The 17,978-nt window shown below is 31.7% G+C and overlaps 2 protein-coding genes across 3 annotated transcripts; one reads left to right on the forward strand and one right to left on the reverse strand.

The window, feature by feature from the left end:
• Positions 1-3,321, reverse strand: LOC143049579 (potassium voltage-gated channel protein Shaw-like). Its single transcript, XM_076223181.1, has 3 exons — positions 3,290-3,321; positions 2,446-2,773; positions 1-1,644 (listed from the first exon to the last, which is right to left on the reverse strand). The coding sequence occupies exons 1-3, from the start codon at positions 3,319-3,321 to the stop codon at positions 757-759; spliced, it is 1,248 nt and encodes a 415-aa protein (XP_076079296.1). The 3' UTR covers positions 1-756.
• Positions 3,322-6,160: 2,839 nt separating this feature from the next.
• Positions 6,161-11,063, forward strand: LOC143049353 (baculoviral IAP repeat-containing protein 7-like). 2 transcript variants are annotated; one of them, XM_076223023.1, is made up of 6 exons: positions 6,161-6,232; positions 8,058-8,232; positions 8,540-8,718; positions 9,157-9,334; positions 10,182-10,310; positions 10,787-11,063. In XM_076223023.1, the coding sequence occupies exons 1-6, from the start codon at positions 6,227-6,229 to the stop codon at positions 10,966-10,968; spliced, it is 849 nt and encodes a 282-aa protein (XP_076079138.1). In that variant the 5' UTR covers positions 6,161-6,226; the 3' UTR covers positions 10,969-11,063. The 2 variants fall into 2 exon arrangements, with proteins under 2 accessions (XP_076079138.1, XP_076079139.1); XM_076223024.1 differs by having other exon boundaries at positions 6,171-6,232; positions 9,157-9,331.
• The last annotated feature ends 6,915 nt before the right edge of the window (positions 11,064-17,978 follow it).

Here is a 17,978-nt window from a genome sequence, read left to right on the forward strand (position 1 = left end):
ATATATATTGTCTATATATAATTGTATCCATTATAATCATGTGTGTGATAGTTTTGTCCAATGAATCAAATTTCAAATCGATGAACATATGATGTTTAGGTTTCATTCAAATTATTACCACAAAACAGGTTAATTACAGAATTCATATATAAATGACATTGTTACATTTGAAGTAAATACCATCTATTCAATAATTGTTATAGGATTAACGTGTTCGTCTGTTTCCCAACGGAAGCCTCAATTACTTTCCATTCATACTACATGACAGAATCAAGTTGCCATATAGTGACATTGTTGTCATATCAACATGTATGATATGGGACTCAATATATTATGCCCCAGGTAGGTTATATAGATGTAAAACAGTACTGATTCAGAATCAAAAGAACTAGTATATATTTGTTTAGGAGCCAGCTGAAGGACGCCTCCGGGTGCGGGAATTTCTCGCTACATTGAAGACCTGTTGGTGACCTTCTGCTGTTGTTTTTTTTTATTTTGGTCGGGTTTTTGTCTCTTTGACACATTCCCCATTTCCATTCTCAATTTTATTAATCAATTTTGCGATTGTTCAATATCTATCTGAGATATTCGAGAAAAAAAAAATCCACTGTATAATGATCTCACATCCTCCTTGTGGAATATTTTTCTCCCTATTTTTGACTCACCGAAATAGTTTCTTGTATATGTATCAAAAAGAGTTTTTTAGAAGAGTAATACCATTCAATAATGTAGTGTGTTTCCAGTTGTCGTAAGTGATTAACAATTGTTAAATGCCTTGTTTCCTACAGCATTTCCACTTATTCTATTTTGTTTAGGAGAACTATTTACTTTCTTCTTAAATTTACTAATGTCTTTCATTTTCTGGTAGTAGTTACTGAAATTTGTTGCAATAATAGCTATGGGCATTGCCAAAATGAGAAGACCACATATTGCGCATATACAACCAACAATCTTTCCGGGCGTTGATTTCGGATAAACATCACCATATCCAACTGTTGTCATAGTAACAACAGACCACAAAAGACCAGAAAATGAAGACGGAAAGGTCGAAGGTTCTTGAAACTCTGCATAATATATGAAGTTAGCAAAGAGAGCAGAGATGACAATAAATGTAACTAGTGACAGTAGTAGCTCTTTAAAACTTGTTTTAAGTGATAACAGTAATACTCGAAGTTCAAGGTACTGTTTGTATATTCTAAAAATTCGAATAAGTCTTAGAGATATCATACAGTATGACATTCCAAATATCCACGCAGCGGTGTATGAGTTCATGACAAGTGTCATGTTCAATTCAAGACAAAATCGTGTCCACATCGACACGTTTAGAATAAGATCCATTATGTTCAACCAATTTTTGAGGAACTCGATCTTACTTGGACAAACAATTAATCTAATAAAATATTCTAATGTGAAGAATACCAAGAAACACCTGTCAAGTGTGTACCTGCAAATTGGTAATATAGTTGTCGCATGTAGAACATCTTTAGGATTATTCCTATCGGTATAAACATTAAATCCAGCGGCAGTAGTTACATTGATAAGTGTATCAATATCGATGTACTGTTCTCGCATCTCTTCACAGGTGAACAAAAAAGCCATTATGGCAGATAATACAACAACCAGTATATATATAATGTTGTAAACCTGGAATATAAATATGACAAATATACTATAATAATTTTCTTTAATTCTCATGGGGTATCATAAAAAACTGTGAAGTTTGGTACTTTTGATTATTTTACAGTAAATATAAGATTTGTTGTCCATTTTTTTTTAAATGAAAACAAGACCGGTTGTATATGATATTTACAGATTTATCCTTTTACGCACATTCACTCCTCTGTTTCAAATAGTAACCTTTGTAAGAGACTGTTATAAAAGTATATAATATAAATAACCAAACCTTAAAAGTAGAAACAAATGTCAGTTCCGTGTCAATGTTTTGTGAAATTAAATTAATGGAAAATTATTTTTTCTTCATTTTTCATACATGCATAATTTTTGGCATCTTTTTCTTTCAAAAACTCAAAAACAAATAACAAGGATTTTGTGCGTTTTAAAAAATAGCTTTTTAAACTACAAGATTAGTTCAATATATGAAAAGATAAAAATGGTTTAGCGTCCAAATTTGTATTGGCACTACATGGATGTTGTATTATTTGTGCGTCATCAAGACCGCTTAAAATCCAAACATTTCAAAGCCAGTAATGTTTTCGCCATAAACACGTGAAGAGATATATGATAAACACATAAAAGTACATTTAGCCAAAGACCTTTCCTGAGTGAGTTGGAAGTTTAGGTTTTTTCTTTTTAAACATTTCTATGCATAACATTTCTGAATTTAGAAACAGAGAGTCTAAGTGTTAAACACAATTTTAATGCGACATGTCTACTAATTTTCTATTCTCAATTTTAATTCAAATATATTAAGTTGAAAAATTTTACCTTAGCGGGGGTTGATGTTAGAGGTTCCTCCAAAAATAGCCAAATCCAATTAAACCACGATTGTTTCGCTTCAACCACACCCAACTCTGTTGTATTGTGCATGTCAAAAGCATGTTTAATCTTTTTAATTGTTTCAAGTTCATTTTCAAAATTCAAAAACCGTGACCTGCAACACTCAGCTATGCCTTCAAAAGGTATCTTCCAAAACTCTAATTCTTTCTCCACCAATGAACCACATGTACCCGAAGGAATGTGAACTTCATTATTCCGGTAAAAGTCTAAAATTATATTAAACAGTTCCGGGTTGCGATCAAAGAAGTAAAATCCTCTGAGATGTATTCTACGGACTGATTGCTTAATAATCCTAATCGTGTTTCCGGATATCTTTTAAGCGTGTTTTTTTCTGTGGTGAATTTCATGCCACCGACATTTATTATCGCGCAGTTATCCATCATTTTGTCCATAGCTTAAAAGCTTGTAATTTGTTGCTAGATAATTGCTTTACTGCGATGACAATCAAGAAGGTCCCATGATATTAAGCATGACTTATTAATTGATAATTTGTATGTATGGGATATTGATATAACGTTAATCGTTACTTATGCCAATTATTGTTTAATAAAGCAAGTGGTTGTGCTGAGCGTTGTATGAACATGTGGACAGTTCTGACTATTGTTTGCTTCTAAATGTTCATTGACAAGTACTTTTTTTAGAATACAATGAATTGTTGAGGTGGATTCTACTAAATCGGTTGACCTGGATGAATGATGTGTTGGAATTTAAACTTAAAGAAAAAGGTACATACAAAAGAAATATATCTTTGCAATAGGTCTGATACTGATACCTCAATGCGTAGAACTTTGCACATTTCCACATATTGCAAGGAGTCATGGTATTTGTCAAAATGATAAAATCGGATTTTGTTTACTTATTTCTATTTGACGTGGCTGAGAATAAATCCACCGCAAACTGCCAATACGGACTGCGTTCACTTCAGCACTAGATTTATTGTTGTACGGAAGAGATCAAGGTTATTGTCAGACTGAGATGGCTATACTTTATCTAATCACAACTAATCCTTATGACTGCATGGACGTCCTTTTGATTATTTCATCCTAGTAGATGCATACCCTTTTTTCCTTTATTCATACTTAAAAAAAAATCATGGTAAGGAACAATTCTAAACGTATTTCTAACCTTGACGTAAACTTGATACATTATGTGGTTTTGGCTATTACGTATGGGTTCCTTAATTCTTCAGGTCGATATATATGTTTAGTCGTCATGGAACAAGTTTGGAGTTAACTTACAATGTATCATAATGGATCATTTTTTATGAGCAGCATTAATAGTAACAATAAAATTAAACAAACAAAAAATCATACATTTCTGCATCTTATGGAATCTATTTTATAAAAATCGCTCATAAATGTACTTGGTAATAATGTTTTGAAAAATTTAGTTGAAATGATAGGACACATTTTTTTTTAGTGAGAACTCACATTTGTCCTATGACTGTACATCCATGCAAAATTTTTTAACCCTGCTTTCGAAATTATTTACTATGAATAAACTCTGTTGTCATCTAGATCTGCTCCATGGCTTTTCTGCTGTATTTTTAACTTTTACGATATCTGTTTTACAGTTATACAAAGGGAAGGAACATCTGCATGAACAATGGATTAAATTAATCTCATATTACAGGCGTTCTTGGTCATGTGGTACTTGTTGCTTGTTTTTTTTACAATAGCAAAAAAGATATAGGGTATCCAACCATAAAACACAATCAGTACATGCACAGCAACAAAAAAAAAAACGCAAACAAAAAAGCAAAGGAGCAACATTTTTATTGTTGTTCTTCATCACAAAGTCACAGCTCCATCAGGCCCGTAGCCAGGAATTCCCAAGGGGAGGTTCGTTTGACTCACAAACTCGACTTTAACAGTCACAATTTGAACAGGGTGCTATAAACAGTTTCGTATAAAAAACTAGGGGTTATTCCCCGACTAAAAATAGACATGGAGGGAAGTCCCTTTTTATCAACATAATTGGTGAAAAATGATCATGTTTTTTGTATTTGGTTGTAAAAATATGTTAATTAACCTCAATTAAAGCAGGTTGAATGATTAAAATAATTTAAAAAATTAGATTAAATATACATGTTTTGAGGGGAGACAACACTGAGACCAGGTAAAAATCTATGAAATTCATACAATTTTGATTATGAAAAATATGCAGGTATCATGTCTTCAGGGGTGTGCACATGACCTGATTTCAGGTTTTTTAAGCTTAAATTAGGCAATGTTTTTCCAGTTTCTCTGGATAAAACTTTTTTATACTATTAAAAGTACACTTTATTTTTATTTCATTATAAACTAGAGAACATTCTGATTCCAGTGATATCTAGTTTTATACAAGTATCTTTATTAATCAGTCCCCCACTAAGGGTCACTTATGCATGGTTCCTCAAAATATGACGTCATAGAAAAAAACTGTTGATTGCACCCACAGAACATCGACTTTAACAGTGCTTATTTGTTTTCAAGGGGGGTTCGCCCGAACCCTCCGAACCCCCTGGCTACGGGTATGTCCATATCTTTTGGTAATTTAGGTATCAAATAAAAAATTTATTTTTCGGAAGTGTCGGGTGTTGAGTGTGGTCTGCTGTATTGTCCAATATTTAAAAAATCCATATTAAGACGTGACACTTGAGTGTGATGTTTATGTAAAAAATGTAACAAGGAGTATTTTTTCGAAAAGGTCAACAAGCCTCCGTCCAAGGTCAATGTCAACATTGACCATGTTGACTCGCTGTAGCAAATTTGAGAAAGGATTAAATACATGCAGAAATATATATTTTGTCATTTTATGTTATTACCTTTGTTCTGACGAAGTCTTATTTCTTCAAATAAAGTACTTCCATCCCCTAGAAGTGGTAATATAGGACTAAAGTCTTTATCTTAAACCATATAAGAGGGGGATAGGAATTTTATCGGGACTCCGGGATCGGGTGTTTTTAAGCTCGGGATTTCGGTGTTTATCCCTTCGGGATCCGGGAATTCTTTTAATCAAATTTCGGGATCCGGGATTTTACTTTATTTAAATTCGGGACCTCGGGATTTCGTGTTTTTAAGCCCAGGATTTCGGGATCAGGACCCCTCCTACCCCCCCCCCCCCCCCCCCCCCCTTCATATAAACAGCACATTTATAAGATTGTCATTCAATGTATTTAATGTTATTAGTCGTTTGAAACTTTTTATTTAGCTTCATTCCTTGTTTTTTGTGATTTTTGTTTGTCACTGAATCAAGTGTATTTGCGACTCGAGAAAAGTTCCAAAGACTCAAGTTCGTGCATTTGTCTATATATCAAACAACACTTACAACAAAGAATTTACGACAAAATCAGAAGCTGCAATTTTTTGGGGCCGGATTTAACAACTGTATCTTCATTTCTTACAAAATTATTTCAGTTGGAAAATTATCAAAAACGAAACTAACATACTAGCAGACGACAGAACGGGGTACGTTCTTTGAATTAATACATATGTACCCTTATGTACTTTAACAGCATTTATTACAAATTACATTGCTGTTAAAGATATATATTTGAAAATAACTGAGATACACTCCCAAAAATGACATTAGATCTAAATAACACTTTCTGTTTGTATATAAAAACATATCATTTATTTATAGATCCACGTAATCGGAATTCCTTTTAATGATATAAATAGACTGTATAGGCTGTTGCAATGGAAGATAATTGAATTTTTGTTTCATAATGCACGTAAGTGTTTTCCTGTTTCACCTGAATATCCATAATTTTGTGGAATTGTTTAATATGAATTTTAAAACATGATGAAGTACATTCTGTTGCATGTATTTTACAGTATGAATACACAGTTACACTGCTTATGTAATATAATTATATGTTTGGTGAATAATTCCTTCGAAATGAATTTACGTAGGCGTCAACTATTTATATTTCATGTGTGTTTTGCAGGGTTGGGTGGTAGGACATGGAGTTTTTTGACACGTGAAATTGTTTTTTCCTGCTTTGACCATCTACAAAAAAGGTTATTTTCGTTTTTAACATAAAAATTAAAAAAAATATTTTACTTCCCTACTGTCAGAAACGATAACAGGTAACAGGTAACATAGATTCATATGATTCACTTGAAGAAACATAATAATGTTGATTTTTTTTAATTGAAACAAATATTTTATATCCATGTTTAAAACTCAATTTAGAGTGAAACAAACAATGTTAGAAGGATTTGTTTTGGGCAATTTGTACATGTATATGTTATCAGCTCGTCTAACCTTGCAACAATACTTATTTCTAAGAAAACAATTGTAAATTTAAGTCAAGTTGAACTGTTACTGTAATTGTTACTGTCTGCCTAGGTAAAATAAAATCAAAACCATGCAATCTAAAAGAATAAATTCATTTTGCAGTATGCACACAAAAGAAAAGGAGTAAGGCTGATTTTGGCCTCAAATTTCAGGTTCATTTAACGAAAGATTTTGGACGCTTTTAAAAACAATTATATGTCTATTTCAATTGATTTGATTAGTTTTTGTGAAAGATTTTAACTGGTTTTGTCATTAAAAACGCTCCTATTCAAGCTTAAATATGAAAAATCTATCAAATATGCCAAAAAAACGTTATGTGTGAGATGGTTTTTGTCAAAAATGAAAGTGGCCGCATCCGTGTTCATCCTCAACCTTTATATATGCTTTGTATTATCATCAAATATAACTTGCATTTAAATATTATGAATGAACACGAATGCGGCCACTTTCATTTAAGTCGAAAACCGTCTTAAATTTAACTAAAATGACGAAATTGTGAAGATTTCAGTATTATTTAGCTTGACTTTATTATGCTAGTACACGATATATTTACAATAATGGTATTGTCAAAAACAGCCTATATTTATGTAGCAGAAGCATTCTACTTTCCAATAAATAGCTTACAGATTACAGTTTCACAACTTTGTAAAACTGCTAAATTTTGGGGCCAAAAGGGGGTCTTACTGAACCTTCTCCCTTAAGATCATTCAGTTCAAACACACATTTCGTATTCATATCAATGAAACAAAGAGAAAAAATATATTTTGTCGAATGGAATATCGTGACTGACAACTCTACCTCATCGAAAGCGAACATCGATAGGCAGTATCCTAAAATTAGACATCTGTCAAAACTAAAGCACAACATATTTAAATTGAGGATTGCATATAAAAGAGGGACGAAAGATACCGGGCAGTCTAGCTCATAAATCGAAATAAACTGACAACGCCATCACTTAAAAAAAATGACAAACAGACAAACAATAGTACAAATGACACAACATATAAAACTATTAAGAATAAGCAACACGAATCCCAACAAAAACAGGGGATTATCTCAGGTGCTCCGGTCAACAGATCCTGCTCCAATGTCATACTAAAGTAGTTCTAACTCAACGAATGCAAAACTTTTAACGCGTATCACTTATACATATATATTAAAAATAAAAAAAATACACGTGGGAAATTTTGATACATACCGGTGTACATAACTTTGACGAATATATTTAGTATTTATTTTTAAAACTTAAATTTTAGAGCACAACTGCAAACAGCAATGCAGTCAGTGAAACTAGCATGGGCATCACAACAACGCGAGCCAAATATACACAGTACGGATCTTATAGAAGTCGCTTGTCTACATTCAGTGATATGAGAAGTAATATTATACAGTCTAAAGAAATACTAGCACGTGCTGGGTTCTTCTATACAGGTTAGTTTCCATATATAGAAAGGGTAGATTTGACTATAGAACACAATAGCTTGAATGAAATTGTCAGACTATAGAACAAAAGCTTGAATAAAAGTTTGAAGATTTATAAACACAAATCTACTTAATATTATATATAATATTTCTGTTTGGTGTTTTGTATCATTACATGAAAGATCAGTCATCAACGAAATCGGCGGTTATTAAACACAGTTTATGCCATCATATTACTATAGTAATATTTACCATATATCTATAATAAGGTAAGACACGAATTAAAATTGACGATGATCGATCTGTTTCTCTCTAGGTACAGGTGATCTTGTTCGGTGTTTTTACTGTGGAGGGGGTTTAAGAAACTGGGACAGATCAGACGATCCGTGGACAGAACATAAAAGGTGGTTTCCTAAATGTGATTTCCTCAACAAATTTTCGGATAGGGAACAGACCAAATCAGAAAACAACGTTTCAGCTCAATACGAACGTTCGGTGAGTGCAATTTGAATACGTCATTTTTTTTTTCAATTATAAATATTCGGATAACACAGTACATCTCTAAGTCTTATACAGTTTGAGGCTTTAAATGAAAACTGGAAATTTGCTTCATTTATTGCAACTACATTTTTTGTACAAACTATTCTAGTTAAAAATAAGGTACATCTTAAATTGGAACTGTAAGTTTACACTGACTGGTTCTTTTAATGAATCAGATATTGAAACAAAACACAATGAAAAAAAATAAAAAATTAAGAATAACATATTGAAACAGAAAAATTCGAATTACTATTTGTATATTTTTTATAAGAAATGTGCCAGTCGCTTTTAATTCTAAAGCTGATATGAAAAATTATGGCATACAATTATTGACTGTTTTTTTTTATAACTGGTGAAATGTTTGAATAAACCTTGTCGAATATGTTTTAACAGCTTCAGTTGCCAATATACATCGGCCAAGATATCGGAGAAAGTGGCGAGAACACAGTTACTCTAGATCCAGGAAATACCAATCTTGACATCATCATTGCAGCCAAGGCAGTACTTCACTTAGGATATAATCGGTTGGATGTCAGAAATGCATTGGATTTATGTAGCAAAGAAACGAGTTGTAAGTAAACAGTTACATTACGACGATACAGGTTTACAACCTACGTTGCTTTGTCATTCGATAACACGAATGTCAGAAAAAATAAATTGTATAGGTGCATTCCAGTTGTATACACACAGGAACAGAAGTGTGATGCCATATTGGATAGATTTATAAATCAACTCAGGACCATCAGCTAAATTTCCAACAGATTTGAATTAAAAATCGTTTTAATATAAAAAAGAAGATGTGGTATGATTGCCAATGAGACAACTATCCACAAAAGACCAAAACTACGTAGTAACTACAATCTCCTTCCCTTTCATGAATGTGACCTACCGAATCAGACTATTTACCGGATTTGTTATTACATAAGCAACACGACGGATTCCACATGTGGAGCAGGATCTGCTTACCCTTCCGGAGCACCTGAGATCACCCTTAGTTTTTGTTTTCGGTTCGTGTTGCTTATTCTTTAGTTTTCTATTTTGCTGTCAGTTTATTTTCGATTTATGAGTTTGACTGTCCCTCTGGTATCTTTCGTTCCTCTATCTTTTATCAAAAGTGTAAACTTTAAATAATAACGTTGCCTAGCTACAATAAATAGTCTGTAACAATACATATACCAATACACAAATTATCGCCCCATAATTGACATTTTACGTATATAATGTGTTTGCCTTCTAAGGACTCGTTCTATATAATATAACAATTCACCTTCACATCAAAATCATTGTACTCTTGAGTAATTTAATTCCTAATAATTAAAATTTCAGCTTTGGAATTGAGCTTATTTGAATGAATTTGAAAAGATATTTCGTTGGGAATAGTGATTTTTAAATATTTAATCTAATTGATTTATTTATAGCAACACATGTAACAGCACTCCAGTTATTGACAAAAATATTACAATTGAAACATGTATTAGTAAACGACAGTGAAGATAGTCCGAATGGAAGTCGGACACAAGAATATGATGATTCTTTTATTGAGATTGGTATGTATATCTTTGTACATGGCTGGTACTTACAATTAAAATATTAATGATTTTATTTTTGTGCGATTGAAATTAAGAGTGAATTATTAAAATAATCTTTTATAACTAAGTAATGTAGAGCAGAGATACAAGGAGTAACATCATTAGCATTACATTTTATTAGGGATAATGATTTTATTTTTGGTATCAGCAATTTTAGTAGTTTGACAATGAAAATGAGGAATACAGTGTATGGCAAAGAGGCAACAACAGATCAAAAACAGATAACAGTCGAGGTTCATTAATAGGTCTTCAACGCAGATCCTACACCCGGAGGTGGGCCTCATGTTTTATTGAAAAAAATACGACGTACCAAACTATCTTTAAAATATTTGCAGTTGCTAGCATTTGATTCTGCATTTTGAGTTGTGATTGTTTATGTATTTTTTTTTATTGGAATTTTTTTTTCTTGACTTGTGATTGAAATCTAATTTCAGAAAAAGAAAACATTGATTTGAAAGATAAATTTTTCTGCAAAATTTGTCAACGAACTTCAGCGGAAGTGGCTTTCTTACCATGTGGACATTTAGTGACGTGTCAAGATTGTGGACCTGCAGTGAAATATTGTATAGTTTGTAAAACTCTTGTGAAGGCCACTGTGAAAGTGTTTATGTCTTGAATTCTCAATGAGATTGGAACAGTTTATGAACCCATATCAATTTTGCTTGAAAAGCCAGTATTTATTTATTTAAAAATAAAAATAAAATTTAAAAATCTATCACACTTAGTTAAATACCAACCTAGAGACTATATATCTGAAATATGATTCACGACCAATCCCTGACTTTTGATCGGCATATACAAAATATGGCTGGGTTAAACAACAAGTGAGTGATTGGTTGATATTCCTTTTACATGGAAGAGTAACAACATATACTAGTCAACAAAAGAAACGATACAAGACTTTTTTTAAAATTAAAGATAAAATTTTCCGTTTATAGGACAAATATTGAAGGTAGTAATACCTAATCCCTATGGAAATATAAATCCGTTAAAACAAATATTTTTTTTGCTTTCGTGACGTTTTTTAGCGATTTTTTTTTTAACAAAATTTACATTAAACGACAATTTGAAAAACAGAAGTTCCAACTAATGATGCCAACCTCTCATTTAAAGGTAAAGACAACGTTTGCCATCAATTTGTTTTTAAAAATCATACAGTTTCTACGTTTATTTGGTTTAAAAGCAAAGTTCGGCCCACGAGAAAATCGTTAAAATGTATACATTATCAACTGATTTACCATAGACAGTATGTGTAAAGTGATATTCAAAAAGCGGTCATAATCTTAAAACTAATCCGAAAGGTTCCAAATTTACTGTGTCTTGTTTTCATATTTAGATATTTAGATTTAGAGCATTGATTTGAGACAAAAAAAAAAAATGGCATTTTTCGAGATTTCAAACAACACTTTTTTCCCCAAAAATTTGAAAAAAAATACAATATTTTAACTCTTTAGTTACAACATTAAATACAACTTGATTAGCATATTGAATATTTTTAAACAAATTGAAAATCTTATTTAGTGCTTAGAAAATTACGTGTCGATTTTTAAAGCAATTGCTTTCATGCCGTCGCGTATGGCCATCTTTGTGATCCAGATCAGAGACTCCGCCCAGATCAAGCCATAGTATTTTGTTAAACAGGCTCCTGGTCTGTCATTCTTAAACACCTATGTATGTTTTCTAATGCAATACATAGCTTGAAACTTTTGAAAAACGTTAGTGGATTTAAGAAGTTTCAGCATACGTTCTTGTAGATGTATTTTTGTATTTAGGGGGACAACCGTTTGACTCTCAAAAAACATAGACGTCCGAGTGAAAAAAATGCATTTTTATACCTGCGATTCCGTTTTCCGTTCGTACGATGTTTCAACAAAATATGGAATCATTTCAGTTGTTGATTTAGTATTGAAAATTTGACTGAATTGTCTTTTATAATATACGGTTTTATATGTTTAATTGGTGTTTTTTTAAGAAAGAGGTCAGGTGCTCTTGTTCATTCATAAAATTGTCGTTCATTCATAAATTTATCGTAAAATCAAAATCACTACACAGGTTATCAGGTTATACGTAGTGTCAAATGATTACCTGTAATCTGAAATTAGACAAAGTTAACTGACCTATTTTGTTGATTTGTTTGCGAAAATAATTTAGAGGAACGAAACCCTTGTTAAAAACACTAAACAATAAGTTTGTTTTCCTTTTTTGTCATAACTCCGTAAGATTTATCGATCACCTCACTAATGAAATGGACCCGTCCAAACGTGATAGATGCCAAGTCCAGATGAAGAGATATTTACAATTTGGTATTTTCTAGTTTCATAGATTAAAAAAAGTACATCCTTTTTGGATATCATATTCAAAACTGGGTATGCATGACAAATGATGAAACCATTATCCTCGTCTTTCCAATGGACTACTACGTTTGTTGACCCTCGACGGTCCACCGTGTTTGCAATTTTATTTCACATGTTTTCGAAATATTGAAGATCATTTTCACAATGTTTCCTGAAAATTGGATAAATATCAAAGCAACTTAGAGCTGTTTGTTCTTGTTCGTATAATGACGATTTAATGTCATGTTTGTCTGTGATGGCCCCTCTTTTCGGGATTGCATGAGAATTATAGTTATCTCGTACCGCATGAGGATGACACATATCAACTGAGCAATAATGTTTGGGACTTAGTTTTTAAGAAATGATGACAAAGTAACATTATGAAAATATTTTTAGTCAGCTGAAATATATATATATTTTTTACATGTTTATGTCTTGTAAAATATTTTGTTTCTTTCCCGTTTTTCAACATTTGCGTCTGGAAAGTTGAAATGTTTTAACTGAAGAGTTAAATCTAAATTAATTATGAAAATTAAATCAATAAAGGAAATTATTGCCCAGTTACAAACACTGCTAGGGGATAATTCATAATAATTTCTCTTGGAGTTATATGTTTCAGCACATGTATATTTGACCCCAACTTTAGCCTGGTAAACGTGTTGTCTCCTTGTGAAATATAAAACATATTAAAAATGACTTTCTGCTAAAGTCTTTAATTGATATAAAGTTAAAACCTTCTTAATTCTCACTAGACTCCTGTCACTCCTGTCATGTTTAATTCTTAAATATATGTGGATGAAAAAAAAGTCCCCAAAACATAAACATGGCAGCAATTGCTTTTACAGCCTTTCAGGCTTTGATTTATTCAACTTTCCGCAAAACTAATTTACACCATATAATCGTTCACACGGAATTTAGATACTTTTCTACGGAAGCGTATTAGCGCCACACATTTTTTTTCCCTATGTTTGCGTTATACGCTTCCGTACTTTTCGACAAGTTTTGATTTTCATAATCACATGTTCATACTTTGCAAATGAAAGCTTTTAAAAATAAAGTATCTCATTTTGTTTTTTATTTAATACTTTGATAAATTTTACTTTAAAGTCGTGTATCGTTTCTTTTGTTGACTAGTATATATACTGTGTAACGCATCAGATTAAAAAGTAGAACAACACGTAAAGTACCAATATAAGACTATTCGCACTTTCTGAATATTGATAGTCAATTCCAAATGATAACATTCCATTTTTCTCAGACTTCTATATCAATCAGTAGGCATCGAACGGATTTAATGCAAATACGTCATATACAATATGAGAAAAAAATATTACCTTGTGCAAATCCCAAATATAAGTATCGACAGATTGTAGCAACAATGAGCGTGGATAACCATTTAACACTTTATAAGTACTGGGGTGGGGGGGGGGGGGGGGGGGGCAAGTGGGGTCCCAATAACAGCAAAACAGCAAATTGATTTGCCTCATAACAGATAACAAGGAATTAAAATGGACAAAAACAGATAACAGTAAATGAAATATTAAAATAATTCGGTCTTTGACAAATCAGTTTTTCTTATTACGGATATAATCCTTTGTAATGCATTCCATTTTCTATGACTATGTTTTTAGTATTAATTTATGTATCTAGAATGAGTTTAAATTACTACTCAATATATTACAACATTTTTAATTTGCATTAAACTTTGAGAAATTGTTTATATCTATTGACGGGAGGTCCCTTTTTGTTTTTTGTTGTTATAAATTTTAGATTTTAAGTTTCTGGGTAATGGGTTTTTATTCAATAAAATTGGTGTTTTTTTCAGTTTTCTAATAATATCTCAAAAATGCTTTCACAAAGCAAGGAATTTTGATGAATTGTTTATATCTATTAACATGAGGTCACTTTCAATTTTTATAAATTTTAGATTTTACGTTTCCGAGTTAACGGGTTTTATTAAATAAAAAGGGGGGATTTTCCAGTTTTCAGACATTAACACAAAAATGTTTTCAGCAGTTCTCATGAAACTTTGCTGAAATGTTTATATCTATTGTTGTAAACTCCCTTTCGATTTTTATTAATTTTAGATTTTATGTTATTTTAAGGGATTTTATTCATTAGAAAAAGGTAGTATTTTCTAGTTTTCAAAAATAACTCAAAAATGCTTTCAGCAGTTCTCATGAAATGTTGGTGTATTGTTTATATATATTGACTGAAGCTCCCTTTGTTGCTAATAAAAAAAATGGCCTAAAAGAGTTTGAATATTCTGACTTTTTCTAAATGACCATTTAATGAGGTGTGTGAATTTTTTTTAATAAGACTATGATGCAAAGTGGTATATAGGGTAGCAAAATCAAAAGCTCCAATTATAAGCATGCAATTTATCAAGTACTTCGAACGAATTTTGACACTCCAAAAGCAATTTTTTCCACTATTTTCAGAGGCCTTATTTGAACAATTTTTTATCAGCTGAGGTTTTTAATTGTACCAAGAGTACTAGTAAGTAGAATACATAGTTTAGTAGGGAAACAATGGCTTGAAATAAAAGAAATCTTTGTTTGTATTGAGCTATGTGCAGCTTCGGACCCAAGTACATGGTTGGAACTTTCATTGTACAATGCATTTGGTTCTGCTTTGAAAAGAATCACAGAGCTGAGTCTATGTACCATATTATAAAAAAAGGTTAAATGGTTGTTAGGACCTAGTCCTTAATTGAGATCCTTGTCAGATATTCCTGGCCATATGTTTTCCTTTTTGTCATATTAAGAATTGGTTTAATTTAATATGTTCGTACGGGAAACAAGGAACATTATTCTCATACAAAAAATTAAGATAATTCTAAATACACATTCATAAAAAAAAATGGAATTTATTACAAAGGATAGTTATAAGATATACTTGAATTGTCCTGGACCTCACTTCTGTGATGGGTAAATGTTAATGGAATCCTTCTCTAAATACGGGACAAACATAATAGATCATATTAGTAGTGGTAGACCCCAATGTCCAATGATCTTCAATTTATACCGAATATGGACTGTCAAAAAAAAATGCTAACATTCCAATTTTCAATAACAGTTAACAGCAAATACATTATCACAATAACAGATAACAAAAAAAATAATAGCCCAAGAACAGCTAACAAAGAATAAGACAATAACAGCTAACAGCAAATATATTTTCAAAATAACAGATAACAAAGAATTAAATTGCCCCATAACAGCATAACAGTTAAACCCCTTGCCCCCCCCCCCCCTCAGTACTAAAAGCAATGCTAGTTCCGAAAACACACTTTTTAAATGATCTTAATACATTGCTAAATTGATAACTTTGAGGATAAGCTTTTCAATAAAATAGAGAATGGAAATCAATAAAACAATGAGCTGACCATAGAGTAAACAAACACAGACAAAGGCCACCAATGGGTCTTCAACACAGCGAGAAAATCCCACACCCAGTGGCGGACTTCAACTGGTCCCGTAAACAATATGTGTACTAGTTTAATGAAAATGGACGTTATACTAAACTTCTAAACATATAAATGAACTAAAATTATTAAAAACAAGAAACAAAACTAATAAAAGCTAGAGGCTTCTGACTTCAAACAGGCACTAAAATGCGGCGAGAATAAACATTTAAAACGAAGGTTTGGGTTTATAAAAATAAGTATCAGTAACGAAATATCTTATTTAACACGAATTATCAATTATATAGAGAGCGCCAATTAAAATATCAAAAGTCACTGCAGACACGGACATAACAAACATCACCGTAAAACAAATGAAAGTAATTCACATTTTATCACCATCACATGGCTAGCTGCTGTGTTAGCCAGTACGATCACGAAAAGCGTTGCAAGTACTCCAAGCATATTCAATTTCGTAGAAGTGGGGGCATTGTTACCTCTTTTATTAATATCTAGAATATTTTCAAAATGCGATATATGTATGCGAATAACCACAATCATACATTATTGAAATACTTGTATACGACCGCAAAACTTTTTATGGTCGTATATTGGTATCACTTCGTCATACTGTGATATGCAATATTCAGTATGTACATCTGTATGTGCCTGTCACAAGAAAGAAAACTGTATTTAACTGGTCACCATTTGTTTACTTAGTGTGTTACATATTTGCTTATCGTTCATTGTTTTGTGTACGTACATTTTTTAGGCCGTTATTTTTCTCGAAAGAATTGTTTTACATTTTTCATTTCGGAGATATTTTTAGCTGACTATGCGGTATGAGCTCTTGTTCATTGTTGACATACAATTATTAATTTCTGTGTCACTTGTTCTCTTGTGAAAAGATTTCTCATTCGCAATCACACCATATCATATTTTGTTTTATAGGAAAGTGTATAAATCAATGCTTCGGTTAATACGTGCTATTCAAAATGATCTTAAAGTCATAAGAAACCTCAAATAAAAAAAAAATAATGCATATGATTTTATAACTAAATGGATAGTTTTCATTATAAAACTTATGTACATATACTTTTTTCTGAAGAAAATTCTTTAATTTATTCATATTTAGCAGAAGTTTACTTTATTTGAATAGCTTCCTTCCAGCAAGCAATTCCCCCGACATATTTTCCGTATGCAAGGTGACCTCAGTATGACCCATCTCGTAAAAATCAGGTGACCACAATACGCATGGATGTCCTTAAAATAAACTATTATCTGAATTTACATGTTAAACACGTGCTCAATTTCCATGCTTTTTTGTTTATTTTACGTCAATTGTTGACAAACAGGTGACAATCGTTAAACTTCGGCTTCAAAACACGAACTTTAATTACCTGCCATATTTTCACAACAACACTGACCGATTGAAAAAAAATTGACAATTATTCGAAATTTACACGAAAAAAATGATAAATTCGAGCACAGAAGACTTAGTTTATGATGTTTGTATGCATTGGTTTAAAAATTGGAAGAACATTATTTTTCACCGCTCACTCGTTTCTTATGACTGTAAGGTTATTAATTCTAGAGAACATATTATTTTGACAAAATTGTAATGAAAAGCACATGTGACATTAATTCACAGTGAAACCTACCAAACCGATTTTATTTTGTTAAACATGGAATTTTTACCATTCAGAATGTACATATTGAATTTCAAGAGTGCCCACATTTAGGCGGATGGTAAGAAATGGTGAGCAGACGGTATCCTAGTTCGTTCATCCTGTTCGTTTGGACGAACAAATTATCAATACTGACAGTATCAAGTTTTCACCCTTATAGTTTTCAAAGCTTTCCATACATTTGAAAAGAACACTTTGT

Source organism: Mytilus galloprovincialis, chromosome 10 (genome assembly GCF_965363235.1).
Source record: "Mytilus galloprovincialis chromosome 10, xbMytGall1.hap1.1, whole genome shotgun sequence".
NCBI lineage: Eukaryota > Metazoa > Mollusca > Bivalvia > Mytilida > Mytilidae > Mytilus > Mytilus galloprovincialis.

Bases quoted from the DNA above. Each gene is read 5' to 3' on its own strand.
- LOC143049579 (XM_076223181.1), bottom strand. From the start codon at position 3,321: ATGTGGAAATGTGCAAAGTTCTACGCATTGAG. The intron at 2,774-3,289 runs GTATCAGTATCA...AATACATCTCAG, and splicing joins GCAAAGTTCTACGCATTGAG to AGGATTTTACTTCTTTGATC. The intron at 1,645-2,445 runs GTAAAATTTTTC...TTTATATTCCAG, and splicing joins TAACATCAACCCCCGCTAAG to GTTTACAACATTATATATAT.
- LOC143049353 (XM_076223023.1), top strand. The intron at 8,233-8,539 runs GTTAGTTTCCAT...GTTTCTCTCTAG, and splicing joins TGCTGGGTTCTTCTATACAG to GTACAGGTGATCTTGTTCGG. The intron at 9,335-10,181 runs GTAAGTAAACAG...ATTTATTTATAG, and splicing joins ATGTAGCAAAGAAACGAGTT to CAACACATGTAACAGCACTC.